At 36.8% G+C, this 14,663-nt stretch overlaps 2 protein-coding genes across 2 annotated transcripts; one reads left to right on the forward strand and one right to left on the reverse strand.

The window, feature by feature from the left end:
- Positions 1 to 1,014: 1,014 nt before the first annotated feature.
- Positions 1,015 to 9,067, forward strand: LOC112505069 (protein transport protein Sec24B-like). The gene is made up of 14 exons (XM_025109025.1): positions 1,015 to 1,342; positions 2,335 to 2,400; positions 3,913 to 3,966; positions 4,049 to 4,221; positions 4,317 to 4,503; positions 4,621 to 4,766; positions 4,850 to 5,004; positions 5,190 to 5,271; positions 5,358 to 5,473; positions 5,903 to 6,001; positions 6,240 to 6,363; positions 6,581 to 6,858; positions 8,411 to 8,625; positions 8,705 to 9,067. Exons 1-14 carry the CDS (start codon positions 1,015 to 1,017, stop codon positions 8,914 to 8,916), a joined length of 2,235 nt encoding a protein of 744 aa, XP_024964793.1. The 3' UTR covers positions 8,917 to 9,067.
- A 951-nt stretch (positions 9,068 to 10,018) lies between these two features.
- Positions 10,019 to 14,583, reverse strand: LOC112505068 (DNA polymerase epsilon subunit 3-like). The gene is made up of 3 exons (XM_025109024.1): positions 14,279 to 14,583; positions 13,346 to 13,464; positions 10,019 to 10,485 (listed from the first exon to the last, which is right to left on the reverse strand). Exons 1-3 carry the CDS (start codon positions 14,476 to 14,478, stop codon positions 10,313 to 10,315), a joined length of 492 nt encoding a protein of 163 aa, XP_024964792.1. The 5' UTR covers positions 14,479 to 14,583; the 3' UTR covers positions 10,019 to 10,312.
- Positions 14,584 to 14,663: the final 80 nt, after the last annotated feature.

Consider the following 14,663-nt stretch of genomic DNA (forward strand, 5'->3'; position numbering starts at 1 on the left):
CAAAAAAATGAGGAATTTCAAATAGTTAATTTGATACTAATATCGATATATTTTTGTAAAATTTTTATGATATCGTCAAACATATATTTTATTCAAAAATAAAAACATCATCGCTTTCTCAAAATCACATAAAGCCATATTATCACATCGACTGAGATAAAGAATAAAATGAAATATTAAAAACACGATGTATCTCGCTGCATTGCGCGAGTACGCTTCTAGTATATATATATATATATCTTGATTGAATAGTTTTATATATTTGTGGATTCGAATTTTTTTATAGATTTATAAAAATAGAGTTAAAAAGTAGGAAAATAAACGGGTTAGTAATTAATGTGTTGATTATATATTAAAAATAAATCAAAATAATGAAAAAAAGGATAGAAAACTTTTTATTGAACAACATTTTGGTTCTTTTTTTAATACACACACATAGGGAATGGTTCAAACGAGAACACATTAATTTTACGAAAACGCTAGAACATCTTTTTAACATAAACAATCACATATGATACACATGTGATAATAAATCAGAGACACAAGTGACTTTTGACCCGATCTTGGTTGCGGACCAAGTCGTCCTTACACCACTAAGCCCCCTCACAGTATAATAATCACATGTTATAAAGATGTTTTTGATGTGATATTATAATCTATCAATACAGATGACCTTTAACGTAGCCTAAGTCATAAAACACATCGTTTGCACACCATCAGGTTCCCTTACATATATTATCACATGTGATAAAAGATGTTTTCGTATTCCCACAAAATGAAACTGTTAAATGTATATATAAATTTTTTAATTAGAATCTCATAAAAACGATCATTTTAAATCATTAAATGAGCCGGTGAATAATCCAACGTGAACAAGGCAAAAGCCGACGTGGCACAAACTGATTTGGCAAGACGCATGCACGAAATCTCTCAACACCTCCGTGATCATACGCAACCCCATCCTCGTCCCCCGATCGGAAACCTAGCAAAACCTCGAAAAAGGTTTATACTCTAATGGCGGTTCGTGCGACGGTGAGCCGGTTTCCGGTGGATGCAGACCAGCTGGATACTTCGGGGGTGCTCTGGGGAGTGGCGGTAACGCCGTTCGCCACCAAGGACGAGAACGGGAGCTCGCCGATGTATGGATCGAACGGACACTTAATTCCTAGGTGCGAGAATTGCTGGGCGTACTACAATACGTACTGCGATCAAGAGCAGTGGGCGTGGACTTGCTCCCTCTGTGGAACCCTAAATGGCTTATCTGCCGAGACCATTGCTCGTTACTCGCTTCCAAATTCCGCCCCGGAGAACATGTCTTCCTTCATAGATCTTGAATTGCCCCGTAATATCCACTCTCTCTCTCTCTCTATCTCTCTCTCTCTCTCTATATATATATATATGTGTGTGTGTTATTAAAGGAATCGCACAATGAATGGTGTGGTAGGCAGGAAGCTCTATGTGACTATGTGATCATAAAGCTTCTACGAACCCTGTTGTTTGGGATTCCACAACAATCCTTCTCCTTTTGTGTAGTTGTTTTCTTTTCCTGCTTACATGCATGTCCAATTATCTTATACAATATTCTTCTGGAATTCAAATCGCCAAATTCATCCTCCCAAACAATGGATAAGTGCGTAATTAGGTTTAACGAGGAGAATTGGTGCATTTGAGAGTTTTACACTTCCGCATTCTTTTTGTACGTGGATTTCAGTCAATGAGTAGAATTGAAGCGGAGGCTTACTTTTTAAGGTGAAACAGATGCACTCATGCACGCTGCGGTCTTGAATTCCTAATAATGTTGTTTTTTGTTTTGCAAACTGTGTGGATGTTACAAAGAAAAGGATAGATAGGAGGACCATTTGGGATTTTCTGCAGAGGTTGTTGGGAGGGTACTGCTCCCGCGATGTTTCACTTCTATTTTACCTTTGCCAAGAAACTCTTTCTGGCTTGATTCTTGGGATCAACATCCTTCCAAGTCTTGTACTGATTTGAGGTTTAACCTTGGTTGAACACGGACTGGGCATCCTTTATCTTTTCCATTTTGATTTAAAGTGTTACTTTTACAATCTAAATATGTATTGTGAGTGCATCCATGTTTATATATGCAGGTCCTTTCATGGGAAATCATAGGGGATAAAACGCCATGCAAAGTGTCTGTTTGAGTTTTGCTTTTTATTCAGATATCTTCTATGTAAAAGACATAGCCTATAATGCAAAATTTGTTCACATTTCTTGGGTGGAAAGTGATTTAGGCTTGTTATCAGAAAATGATATTTTGTCTAATTATGAAATTCAACATTCACATGTATATTTCCATTTTTTCCTGTGTTGTAGTGGAAGGCTCTGAGGAGGAAGATATGCAAGCCCGGCCAGTGTATGTTGCAGCTGTTGATTTGGCATGTAAGAATTGATTCTAAATCTGATATCTTCAGTTCTTTTTCTTTATCTTGGACCTGTTTGACTAATTAACAATAAAATGATTTACATCATTACATGAGTCTCATAAAGCACATGGAATGGTATGGTTGTTATATGTGTGACGACATCTGTAAAAAGTGCTAATGGGAAGTGGATACTGTACAGTAGTCAGATCAGTCCACTAAGACAGTAACAATTTAATGTTCTTGCTGAAGCAGATATTCACTTTAGGTCGATTTCAACATGCGAAACAGCCTTGTTTGAAAAATCTAGGCCTGTTGTCGTTATTCTTTTCCATATTTAGTCTCTTATTTCCGAAGTCCAAGCAGCAAGCACATGTGTAATTGGCTACCATGCACAGCATTTGGGATTACATCAATGCTTCTATTACTGGAACTATTGATTGCTGAACCAGTATGCATCATCTGTATGTTTGACAAGGCAGTTCTAACTGATACCAGGAATTCACCTCTTACAGGGGTCCCTGAACTCGTCACAATTCGTTGTCACTGTCATTCCCTTCTCTTTCAAATTGATGCATGTGCCTAGCTTGCTAATTCTGTTACTTGGCCACTATGCGACCATTTTGTTCATATACAATCTTAAGAAGATATATGGGTGCTAATATGCGCAACACAATCACTCACTGTTATATTATGAGGATAGGTCTAGATATGCAATCTTTTTTTCTTTTTTGAAAAAGAAGACATTGAATGGTTCAATTTTTGAACTTCTGATTGGTAGATGACCAAAAGCAAGATGAGGACATTGAAATTTGAAATGAATGTAAGTAGTTCAATTTCAATATGGATACATGCAGTTGTCATGTTGTTCCTGTTACTTCTGATGTCGACTGGTGATCACTAGAGAAAGTGATAAGAGTGCTTGGACTGGGAGTACATTGGTAGAACATTTATAGAAAGATGAGAGATTGAAGACCTTCACTTCGCAGCGGATGCTTGGCAGGAGAGTAGGATAAATCTGCCTATGGGAATGAAACCTTGCTTGCAGAAACTTAATCAGTTGGTGTAAGGCATCCCATTTAAGTGGTTTAACTTAGCTATGTTGTGTGTTCATATGCATCGACCATTTCATCATGGAAAACAAGTTGACTTTCTTTTATCTTGTAGTGGTCATTACTACACATTCTACTCTATGAGCTTAATACACTTGGTTTTAATTCTGGGTCAGCTTGTTGGTTATGCTTTCCATTTTCTGTGATTGCTTTGTACTTGAATTACTCTACAAGTTATGGCCCCTTTCTTCTTCCATTATTAAAGTTCAGGACAATTGTTTTACTTGATAAGTTAACTTTTCTCTTGGTTACACTTTTGTAACCCTTTTACACCATTCCTCTCTTGCTAAATGGTAATCTTCAACTTATCTATATTCTTAAACATACAGACCATTCACATTCATGCACATTCTCTCTGTTATGCCATCGAGATGGACTTGTGCATGTACTTATTCCACATCTGCTTGACTTTTTTCCAGGCTCAGAAGAGTTTATAGAACTTACAAGAAGTGCTTTGTTAGCGGCTCTGGAAGGTCCACAATTCGTGTATCATGGCCTCCTAATGCATATCTGCTCCAATCAGTTTTAAATACTAAAATCTGGTTTTTATTACAGCTCTTGCTCCTGGATCTCTTTTTGGGCTTGCTACATTCAGCCATAAGTTAGGTCTGTATGATGTGCAAGGACCTATTCCTGTGATTAAAAATGTTTTTATTCCCCCGGATTCGGATGGTACACTACCAGTTGAACTTGAAGATGCCATGCCATTATTTTCTTTTCTGGCTTCTGTAAGTTCATGACAAATTTATCTTGACCTCTATATCATTGTATGCCTGGCACTCCATTTATAACCACCTAGTGATCAGCTCCTCCATGCATATAGGTTGAAACTTGTAAGGATCGCATCACAAATGCACTTGAAACCCTAAGACCAACTACGTCATGGGAAAGAAATGCAGGTGCAGGACAAGGACTAGGTGGAATGCAGCAGGGAGGGAGAGGTTTTGGTTTGGCAATGGAAGCACTTATTACATATCTTGGATCTGAATATGGCAATACTTTTGCCTTAGGTTTGATGATTCTTGTGATTTTCGTTCCAGTTTGCTTAAGCTTTACCATTTCAGAAACCTGCATATATTGTTCAAGGAAGTAACATGTTTTCTCCTTTAAATTGAAATGAAGTTCAGGCAGAATATTTGGTTTTCTATCTGGACCTCCTGATTATGGACCTGGGCAGTTGGACACAAGAAGATATAGTGAGCAATATGCTAGTAAAGGAGAGGATGCTGATCATGCTTTACTTCCTGAGCAGATGCCATTTTACAAAGATTTGGTACTTGTTTGAGTGACCATGGGCAAACATGTATTCACTAGCTAATGTGTTTCATGAATGCAGTACTCACATGCATATTACAGGCTTCTGTCGCTGTTCAAGCAGGTGTTTGCATAGACATAATTGCTGTTACCAATGGGTACACAGATCTGGCATCCTTGAAGTTCCTTAGTATCGAGAGTGGCGGCTCGTTGTTTCTGTATCCAAATACCGATGATTCAACACTTCCTCAGGACATGTGAGTAACAGATTCTTGAAATGAACTTTCCCTTTCAGAATAATATGATACAATTTTAATAGATTTTATGAACAAAATAAACAACATTTCTTCAATTATTTATGTCATTTCATTAAGGTATATCAGATGATTGACTGCTCAATATACGCAATCAGTTTACACAAGGAAAACCACTTCTTTTGTAGGTATCGAATGTTAAGCCGTCCGTATGCCTTCAATTGCATCATGCGGCTGAGGACGTCCTCTGAGTTCAAACCTGGAAATTCCGTTAGTGATTATTCTATCTTTTCTAGACCAATTATCAGTTTACTCTGAATCTCTTTATGCTTCTTACATTCGGTACTTTCCTGCAGTATGGTCATTTCTTCCCTGATCCACAGTATGAAAATGTTCAGCATGTTATTTGTTGTGATTCGTATGCCACATATGCTTATGACTTCGATTTTGTAAATGATACTGGGTTTTCCAGGTAAATGTTCATATTCAGTTCCACCTTTCTAATAATATATTCTACCTCCCTCCATCCCATTACAAAACTTTCTATTATGGAATGTCCCACAAAAATTGCAGCACCTCTTTTTGGCTACACTTCTAATTAAGATTCCTTATTAGTGCTTTGTGATAATTACACAGAAATGCACTTTGATTTGGGTCCAGAAAGATTCCTTCTTGTAAACGGTATTTGGGAAGTTTGATTAATAATATTAAACCATGTAGCAAATCAAAATGCAATCTTTGTGGGATGAAAGGAGTATTCTACATCTTTGTTGGGGTGGAGGGGGTGCTAATAGCTTCCATTGTAGGAGCTGGTTAAGATTGCACAGGTAGCTTCTCTGAAGTGGATTCATCTTTTTGTAAAAGTTTTAAATCCTTAGATACTGGATCATTTGTGCTGTAGACACACTGCAGAGCCTCCTACGCTACAATTGGCATTCCAATATACTGTTGTTGTGCCCCCACAGGAACTTTCAAGTTCGCAATTAGGCTTGTCAAGCAGGTATCATAATCATGCAGTGGTTTCCTATGTTCTGCATAGTAACCGGATTATAACTAAGAACTCTTGTTCCTTTTCTGCTGAGAAGCCCGATGATTTAAAATTAATTACTTCCTAGCTAATCAATAACAAGCCTGGCTAGAATAAATACATATTTTAATGCCTTTCTCCCATAAACATCCATCTTTGTATATACTGTTATATCCTTTTATTTACGTTAATGGATATTACGTCTTCCCAGGTCGAAGTATATGCTTAAAAGGCGACTTAGAATCCGAACTATGCAATTTGGAACTGCAAATAGCATCAATGGAATATATGACAGTGTTGATCCTGAAACAGTTCTTGTAATACTTGTTCATAAGGTAATAGGCTTAGAAATTTCTTATATATGTTATCTCTTGTCCATCCTGCCTCTGCCAGAATTAAGTTGCCATTAAAATAACGCTGCACATCAATTTCTGATAAGCGTATCGGCTTGTAATACTTTGTTGCTCGGAGATCAATATCACATGTCCACGTTCTGCTCCTTACATAGCACACTGTCTAATCTCTTGGTCTTATGCACCCTCCACTTCTCAGGTGATACTAGCTTCACTGAATGAAGGAGTTCAGGAAGGCAGGATATTACTACATGATTGGCTTGTAATCCTTACCGCACAGTATAATGATGTGTGCAAAAATGTTCGCAATGAGTATGTGAACTCTGCAAGCTCGCTTATTGATGTCACATTTGCACAATGTCCCCAATTGCAGTCTTTACCTCGACTAGTCTTTGCTTTGCTTCGGAATCCTCTCCTACGCTTCCATGGAGAAGGGGTTCACCCAGACTATCGGATATATATTCAATGCTTGTTCAGGTAAATCACACTCCAGGTTGTATTTAACTTAAATGGCAAAACTGCTTATTTATCTGAAGATGGCAATGATGCTTTATACGAGTTTCTGATATCGCCTCTCTGAGCAATATATCCTCCTGAAATCTGCTTGTATTCCTGTTCTTCCGCTCTATGCTGTCTAAATTGGAGAAGTTGATAAGGTAGCTGCCAATGTATCCTGCTGAAGTCTTGACTGTATTCCTGTTCTTCCTCAGTATGCCGTCTAACATGGAAAAGTTAATAAGGTAGCTGAATATCCATTAAATTATCACAAGAGTGTAGGGTCAAGGTTTGAAAATGCTGTAAATACCTTAAAATGAACATCACAGACATGTAGACAAATTTTAAGTGACAAGAAAAAGACAAACTTAATTATACTGTTCTACCATAAAACTTGCCTTCAAAAGTAATTATAAATTGATAAAGGCCTAATCAAAAGCCAATGCTGGTAAAATAACACCATTTTGTAAATTTAAAGAATAAAAAGAAAACCAGACGGTATTGTTTCCTTCTCAAGACAATTTTAATGCAATGATGGATCAGAGGTTAATAGGATATGACTACAGTGACCTATGTAAGATTATAGTCCCCAAATCAGGGAACACGGACTATAAAAAATTAGAAAAACGGAAATTAAAGTTTTCCTTTGTGATCTAACTATATGATAAGACCATATACTTGATGTAAAAGTTAACTCTTGTTTCAATAGACTACTATGTCCAGAAGGATGAAACTTCTGATATACTGATTATGATCCAGCAATGGACAGAGGAGAATGGACTTCTTGCTTGGTGGAAAGAAATGCATTTAAGATTTAAAATGCCAGGCAACGTTAATGAAGCTAATATATGAAGCAAAAGCATAAAAAAGATATCTGGAACAATATTCCAAAGCAAAACCATCATCTGTTATGATTTTATGATTCATTGGCGTTACTCTAATTGAATTTTCTGATCAATGAACAACTATAACCTGAAACTTGTATAATACGAGTATACGACCCATATGTTTGTTTATATGAAGGAAATGTGATTTGCTGTGATATTTTCTCATTGAGTTGTATACCATAGCCAGTGCCTAATTAACTTGATACACATGACGAGAAGACTTTTAGGTCAAAACGTTTAGCAGTCCCAAGATGAAGTCCATGTAAGGCATGCTGATGCCTGTAGATGAAATTAACTCATCCAATGTGCATTACTTTTTTTTCTCTTCTCATTATATTTTTACTTTATTAAATTCTATTAACTGCTGATGAATATCTTGATATATGCTCTTTCTTTTTCCTGAAAATTTGTTATATGCATATCATCCTCGTTCAAGGGGTTTCCCCATGAGTGTTCAAATCTCTCGAGTGACGTTATGCTTTGATATGACATACTTTGTTTGTTTGGTTTATTCTCCTTCTGTTGATACGATGAATGGAGTGTTTGCATTATTATTTGAAGCCATAATCTTGATGCGATTTTATCACTTGTCATACCTGAAACTATATATTCAATTTTTTCACCATTCATTCATTGATTTGATGCAGTGGACTAGAACCAAGCTCTCTTCAACGTGCAATATATCCTATGTTGACCTCATATGCCACTCCTGACAAACAAGCATATCCTCGTCATTCTTTGAGTCGTGCTGCGTTGCTGACAAGTGGTAGTCCAATATTTTTCCTTGACGCATTCACAACCCTCATCGTGTTCTATTCATCTACAGCCGACCCTATGCTTCCTTATCCTCCACCACACGACTGTAAGTCCACTGACCCCTTCCACCTCAAAATACAATTTTCTTGTATTCCTGAAAACCATATATGGCTTTACAAATTTAGGTTTATTGAGAAGGACAATAAATAAACTGAAGCAAGAACGATGCATCACTCCTAGACTGATGTTTATCAGGGGTGGCCAAGATGATGCCACCCCGTTTGAGAACCATCTAATTGAAGAACAGGATGTTGATGGAAGTGGCATAACGGGCGATGTGGGTTTTGTTTCATTCCTTGAGGAGGTGAGTCAGAGTGTGTTAGAATACTTGAAATAGACGACATGTACAGATTAAATGAATCACAAAGTGAATATACAAAGAAGAAACCATTAACCAGTAGGTTTCGAGAAGATAGAGGCTTTCAGTTTCTGTTACATAATGAATCATTCCTGTAAAGATTTCGTATTGTTGTTGCAATCAAATTCACTCAGACATAGTTTTGTATAATTAGTGCTGATTCTGCAAATGCTGTCTAGTTCTTACAACATTCTGATAGCAACCAAACACATACATGTTTTTAATTCCCTTTGTATTAAGCTGCACTGTTTTGAAGCGCTGCTTCACAAGCCGAGGCTTCACGGAAACATATGTTTTGGGATCTGCGTACATCTTACCAAGAAACAGACCTCACCTTTGGGTGGGATATGCTGGTTTTGGTTTAGGGAGCACATCTCCTAACAAAAGGTGAAGTATTTATGGTAATACATTTGAAAATCCTCCATCTGTTAGCAATCATAATTTATTTGTTTAAATTAGAGGCTGTTGTTGGGGTCTGTAAATACTCTCTATTTCAAGTTTAGGTATCAATTTTTTTTCACATTTTCTTTATTATTTTCTCCTTACAATGAATACTTGTATGTCTTCACCATATAAATCTGTGTTCTTTTTGTGCGTGATTGTTTTTTTTTTTTCATTTAAAACAACCTTGCAAGTTTTTTTTTATTCACATGGATATCCAACCCGCTATGCGAGCCGACTAATCCCAGGACGACCACCTGCTTTGCAGATAGCCCGGAGTTATCGTATTTGAATCTCCTAGGCTACAAGGGGATTTTTATTTCTTCTTGGATTTAAACTTGGGGACCTCCTGGTACTTTTGACCTTTGGCACCATGCTTAAACCAATCAGACACCACCCTTGCGGTTAAGTAACAGACGTGATGGTTTTATTGGTTTTGCTGAAAATACAAACTATTAATTTATTTCATAATATTTGACCATTAATCAAAATTTCAAAAGTAAGGATCATTTGAATAAGAAGGTAAAATATCTTGAGAACATAAGATTCATAAATCTGATTCATTTAAAAATCCCAAAAAAATCAAATAGATATTTGCATATGAACCAACATTATAAATCATTCATAAGGGTTCACATATGCATCGAGTTCCTTTTTCAATATTTCGACAAACCTTATAAAAAACCAAGTTGTTGTTTGATCAACGATCATACATTTTTGTTAACTAATCAATGATCATATATGTATACTTTTGTGAAGCCATATACAGATGCAAACTCCATACTTTCCTACATCACTTGTTTACAACTACATTTCAGAAGGTGCAAGTTTAGGTGTGAATCATAAGATTTGGATTGGAATAACACTTCTAAAAAAAGTTCCACATGAACCACCTTCTTCACTCACCAACAGAAACCATGTGCGTAAATACTCTCTACTCGCTATCAACAACAACAACAACAGCAGCAGTAGCAGCATCGTTTCTGTCTTCCTCACCATTTTCCTGTGCTTCTCCGTTCTCCATTGGAGGCTCTTCTGTTTTGCTCTTTTTGGCTTCCTTTGATTTCGCCGACTCGGACTTTCTTTTAGCATTTTTCCTCTTGAACTCTGCAAGTATGAACAAGACTGTTAATATAAGTTTTTGTAATAAAGTAATATAAGACTAAGAGTTCAGATCTCCATGGAACTGCACTGTTAGCTTTAACTCGGTTTCTAATATGAATTGAGTCACAACAGATCTATAATAATAACAGGTATGTATACATGTAGTGTGCGTTCAGCACACAAACAAGACTAAACAAGATAGGACAGACGAGAATGAGGCAGGCGAGTGGATTTTTTTGGGAAGGTTTTAGGGTTTTAATTTGACATGGCTAGTTTAATAATTTACCAATTTGTCTCATCTCCCTTATTTTTGTTCCCCCTATTTTGTTGGGACAGAAAAAATGCCTTTTTGTCCCACTTAGGTCCTGTCCTGTCCTGACCTGACCCAGTCTACTATTGCGCCAAACATGAGACAAGTTTTTGTACCGTCTTGTACCATCCCGTCATGTCCCACATACCAAACGCACCCATAAGGATTCATCTTGGACTAAGCCAATGGAATACTATTATTTGAAAATTTTATTTGCTTATAAAGTGAGTTATTGTTTTACCGGGATAAAGGGGCAAGTGTACATGTCTTCATCCTCAGACATACAGGACTATTTATACTGACTAGTATATTATATATGTAGTAGTCTTGGGCACATGGACCCACATGACCAGCCTTGCATCTTTTCGGTAATAAGATCGTGTCATTCCGCTACCCAAACTTATTATCCCCATATTTATAACTGTTATCAGCTAGAGGTTCATTAGTTATCATCTCTTAATGGAACAAATAACCTAGCATATCCGGGTTTTGTTCTACCCTGGTTCAACATGGTCGGATAAAAGAATGGGATTAGAAAATGAAAGCAACGACTCCTTCAGCTCATGAGCATCTGCACAAGCATAATGCTATGTCCCCTCCTTCTCTGCAAAATTACATACACATCCTACCTAAATCATTACATGACAATGACGATGATGAGAGCAATGCCCACCAAACAATGCCTCGCAAGTCACAAGAGTCTGCACCTGAGTTGCCTAAAGGTAATGCAAGAAATAACTAGGACAATACAAAAAGCAATAAAGGGGAAAACCATAGAGAGAAGCCAAAAAGGAACACTAGCTAAAGGTTCGGAAAATGCCTTGTAAACCATGTTACCACTTAAAGTGTGTAAATCATCAAATTGGAAAATGTTTTGTAGACCATGTTACCAGTACTGCTAAGGAGCTTCTATTTCATGATGCCAGCCTAGTCAAAAGGACAGAATGATAAATGATAACATTTAACAAAAAAAGAGTTTAGCAGCAGTACGAAATGGGGAAAAACACAAACTATTGGAACATATAAGTTCAAATATACTAGCAAGAAGCATAGTTGTGAAAAGCGCGCCTAGGCTCTGAGGCGCAAGTTTGTGGGCTTTTTGGATGTTGAGGCGAGGCATATTGATGAAGCGCACTAAGGCACTGGCCTTGGCTGAGGCACCGTATGGGCCTAGGCGCGCCTTGTCTCTTAGACTTCTACAAGAGAGAGAGAGAGTTATTAAATAAGTCAAACCCTAATAATGATCAAGTCTAATAATAGTATTGTAGGCTTATACTAGTCAAGACTTTTTGAGATACGTTTGATATTACTACTAGTCAAGGCTTATATATATACATATATATATATATATATATATATATAATTATTTTATAAGATGCGCCTGGCATTCATGAGCCTTGCGCCTAGGCCCTAGGACCCCTTTGCACCAAAGTGCGCCTTGGGCTTTTAACTTTTAACAACTTTGCCAGAAGGTGAACAAAAATAATTATTAGAGCATGCAAAGCTAAATAGAAAATCCCTTCGATGAAGGACATGAAGAGCTGGTTATGAGAGCCAGAATATTGCTTTGGCTGCTGTCATAGCCTTTGTGCTATGCCCGTAATTGCTGAACGCTAGATTGGTAACATACAAAGGAATTAGAAGTAATGAAAATCAACAAAGATAGTCCTATATTCAAAATACATAATAAACCCAAAAGGGGGTAGAATATTTATCTTTCTACTTGGATCTTTCAAGCATCTAAATGGAATTGCTAATTATCTAATAACGATAAAGAATGTCAAAGAAATACTTTCTTTAATCCACGCATACATTGATTTACTCCCGTCTTCACGTGTAACTTGAGCTTACAGAAACACTTGCTCCCAAGACCTCGATAAATCGAGGCCAGAAACAAAAGACTCAAAAATGAACGTTTAGGTAGTTTCATGACTTCAGTTGGATGCTTCATAATACAAACAACTAAACAAGACTGCAATCAAGTATAATTTGATACTTGCTAGATAAATTCTTGATCTTTTCCAAAGGTATTTGTGATGTTACAGTTAGAAGGACCAGCCATTAGTTATATGGAGATGGAGTGATCCAAAGATTTTTAATCTCTTCCCCTTGCTTTTAACCGTCCATGATTGATAATGTTGATAACAACCCAAACAACATTATTTTACCTTAACATCATACCCAACCATTACTCTTAAACTCATACAACCTTACTCAGGCCTCACCAACACAATAGAAGGGGGTAAATGCAACACAACACAGGGTCCTAGATTTGTAGCCTAAAGGTTAATACCTAGAGAACTCAGGGTAGCGATCCTATCTTTTTCAAAGAAAATCTACCTTTGTCGGAATAAGTTCGTGGATCCAATAATATCTACTGTTATTGTTAATCACGGTCATCAATATCTACCTTGCCACTATTACCTACTGTTATTGCTAATCATTGTCAACTCAATTTAGCTTTTTGCAAAATAATGGTTGAGAAAACTACAATTTATAATAATGATATAGTAAACATAAAGAGCATGCATATACTTCGTTTTAGGATTCAACCTTCAAGAGAGGTTCTTAGAGATGCAACAAATTCTGGGAACTCTATCTCTTCAAGCGCCTTGAATACGTCTTCAGCATTGATTGTTTGCCGTTTAGATTCCTTGCATATGTCATTTGCCCTGAAAAAATACAATAAAACTGAATTAAGGCGGCACCCACTTTGTATATTTTCACATAAATCAATGAACTTAGCATAAATCCTCTGGAATACAGTTCAATACAACATCCATTCTTTTTCTTTCTCTCCAGCAAATCTATCAATGAATGTTGAAAGGGAAGACCTCTCCATTGACTTCTATTACTAAAGAAGCACATACACAAATCATTTTACTTTAAATAAAAAGTTGCAAGACACAAGTGCAGTTGAAAGCATGGAAAATCACAATCACAAATACGTACATAGCACTCTCAACATTCTCAGAGAAAGAGATGCACTTGCACTTTTAAGATCAAACTTGGTACATTTTACAGGCAAATTATATATGCATTTTGTTAATATATATATATATATATAACATCAACATTAAACTATATGGTCGAATTGAATATCAATTTTTTGAAAAGTTCAATAATTGCTATCAATTGTAAGTTGAAAAACTAGCCTATTTGAACTCAGAAGTTATAGATGCATCTCCTTCTCCAATCCCGTGGTACGTATGTAAGCAAGAGTCTTTTTCCTACAACATTTTACAGCCGTATTCGACTTAAGTATACGAAAACAGCACAAAGTTAACCAGAAGATTCTCAAAGATTTCACAATAATGCTCCCTCTTTATAATATTAAAGGAGCTACATTTCAATTGTGAATCTCAATTCGACTTGCATCTTGAACTCTACGATTAGCTCAAATCCACAAGTGTTAATACATAGATAACGTTCGTGTCCCATTTTGTTATAATGTCGTATCAACTAGGGGAAGAAATATTTACTCACGTAGCGGAAAGGTAATGGATGAAAATCCGAGAGCTTTCGGAGAAGGCCAAGAGAGAATCCTTTAAGACTTGAATTTCACCACCGTCTTGCGACAACTGAGATAGTTTATCCTTTACTAGCCTCCTCACTATCGCCTTCGGTAACTCATCCGCATCTGCCACCACTTTCTCCCCTGCCGTCGGTGTCGCGGCCGTCACCATAATTGTAGATATTCTTCCTTGCGTCGATCTCAGCAATTAGCAGTGTATTTTTATTTATGAATCTAGGGTTTCTTTCCCGCCATTGCTGGGAGAGGGCTTTTAATAGGGAAATTTATAAAAATAACCGGTTTACACAACCCTTTGCCACAAAATAACCACATTTTAGAGGTTTTGCCAAAATAACC

Source organism: Cynara cardunculus, unplaced genomic scaffold (assembly GCF_001531365.2).
Source record: "Cynara cardunculus var. scolymus isolate 2C unplaced genomic scaffold, CcrdV1 Un_Scaffold_8193, whole genome shotgun sequence".
NCBI lineage: Eukaryota > Viridiplantae > Streptophyta > Magnoliopsida > Asterales > Asteraceae > Cynara > Cynara cardunculus.

Coding starts and splice junctions, on each gene's coding strand:
- LOC112505069 (XM_025109025.1), top strand. CDS start 1,015: ATGGCGGTTCGTGCGACGGTGAGCCGGTTTCCGGTGGATGCAGACCAG. Junction 5,272..5,357: donor AGTTCAAACCTGGAAATTCC/GTTAGTGATTAT, acceptor ACTTTCCTGCAG/TATGGTCATTTCTTCCCTGA. Junction 8,626..8,704: donor TTATCCTCCACCACACGACT/GTAAGTCCACTG, acceptor TTACAAATTTAG/GTTTATTGAGAAGGACAATA.
- LOC112505068 (XM_025109024.1), bottom strand. CDS start 14,478: ATGGTGACGGCCGCGACACCGACGGCAGGGGAGAAAGTGGTGGCAGAT. Junction 13,465..14,278: donor ATCCATTACCTTTCCGCTAC/GTGAGTAAATAT, acceptor GTATTTTTTCAG/GGCAAATGACATATGCAAGG. Junction 10,486..13,345: donor TCTAAGAACCTCTCTTGAAG/GTTGAATCCTAA, acceptor TCATACTTGCAG/AGTTCAAGAGGAAAAATGCT.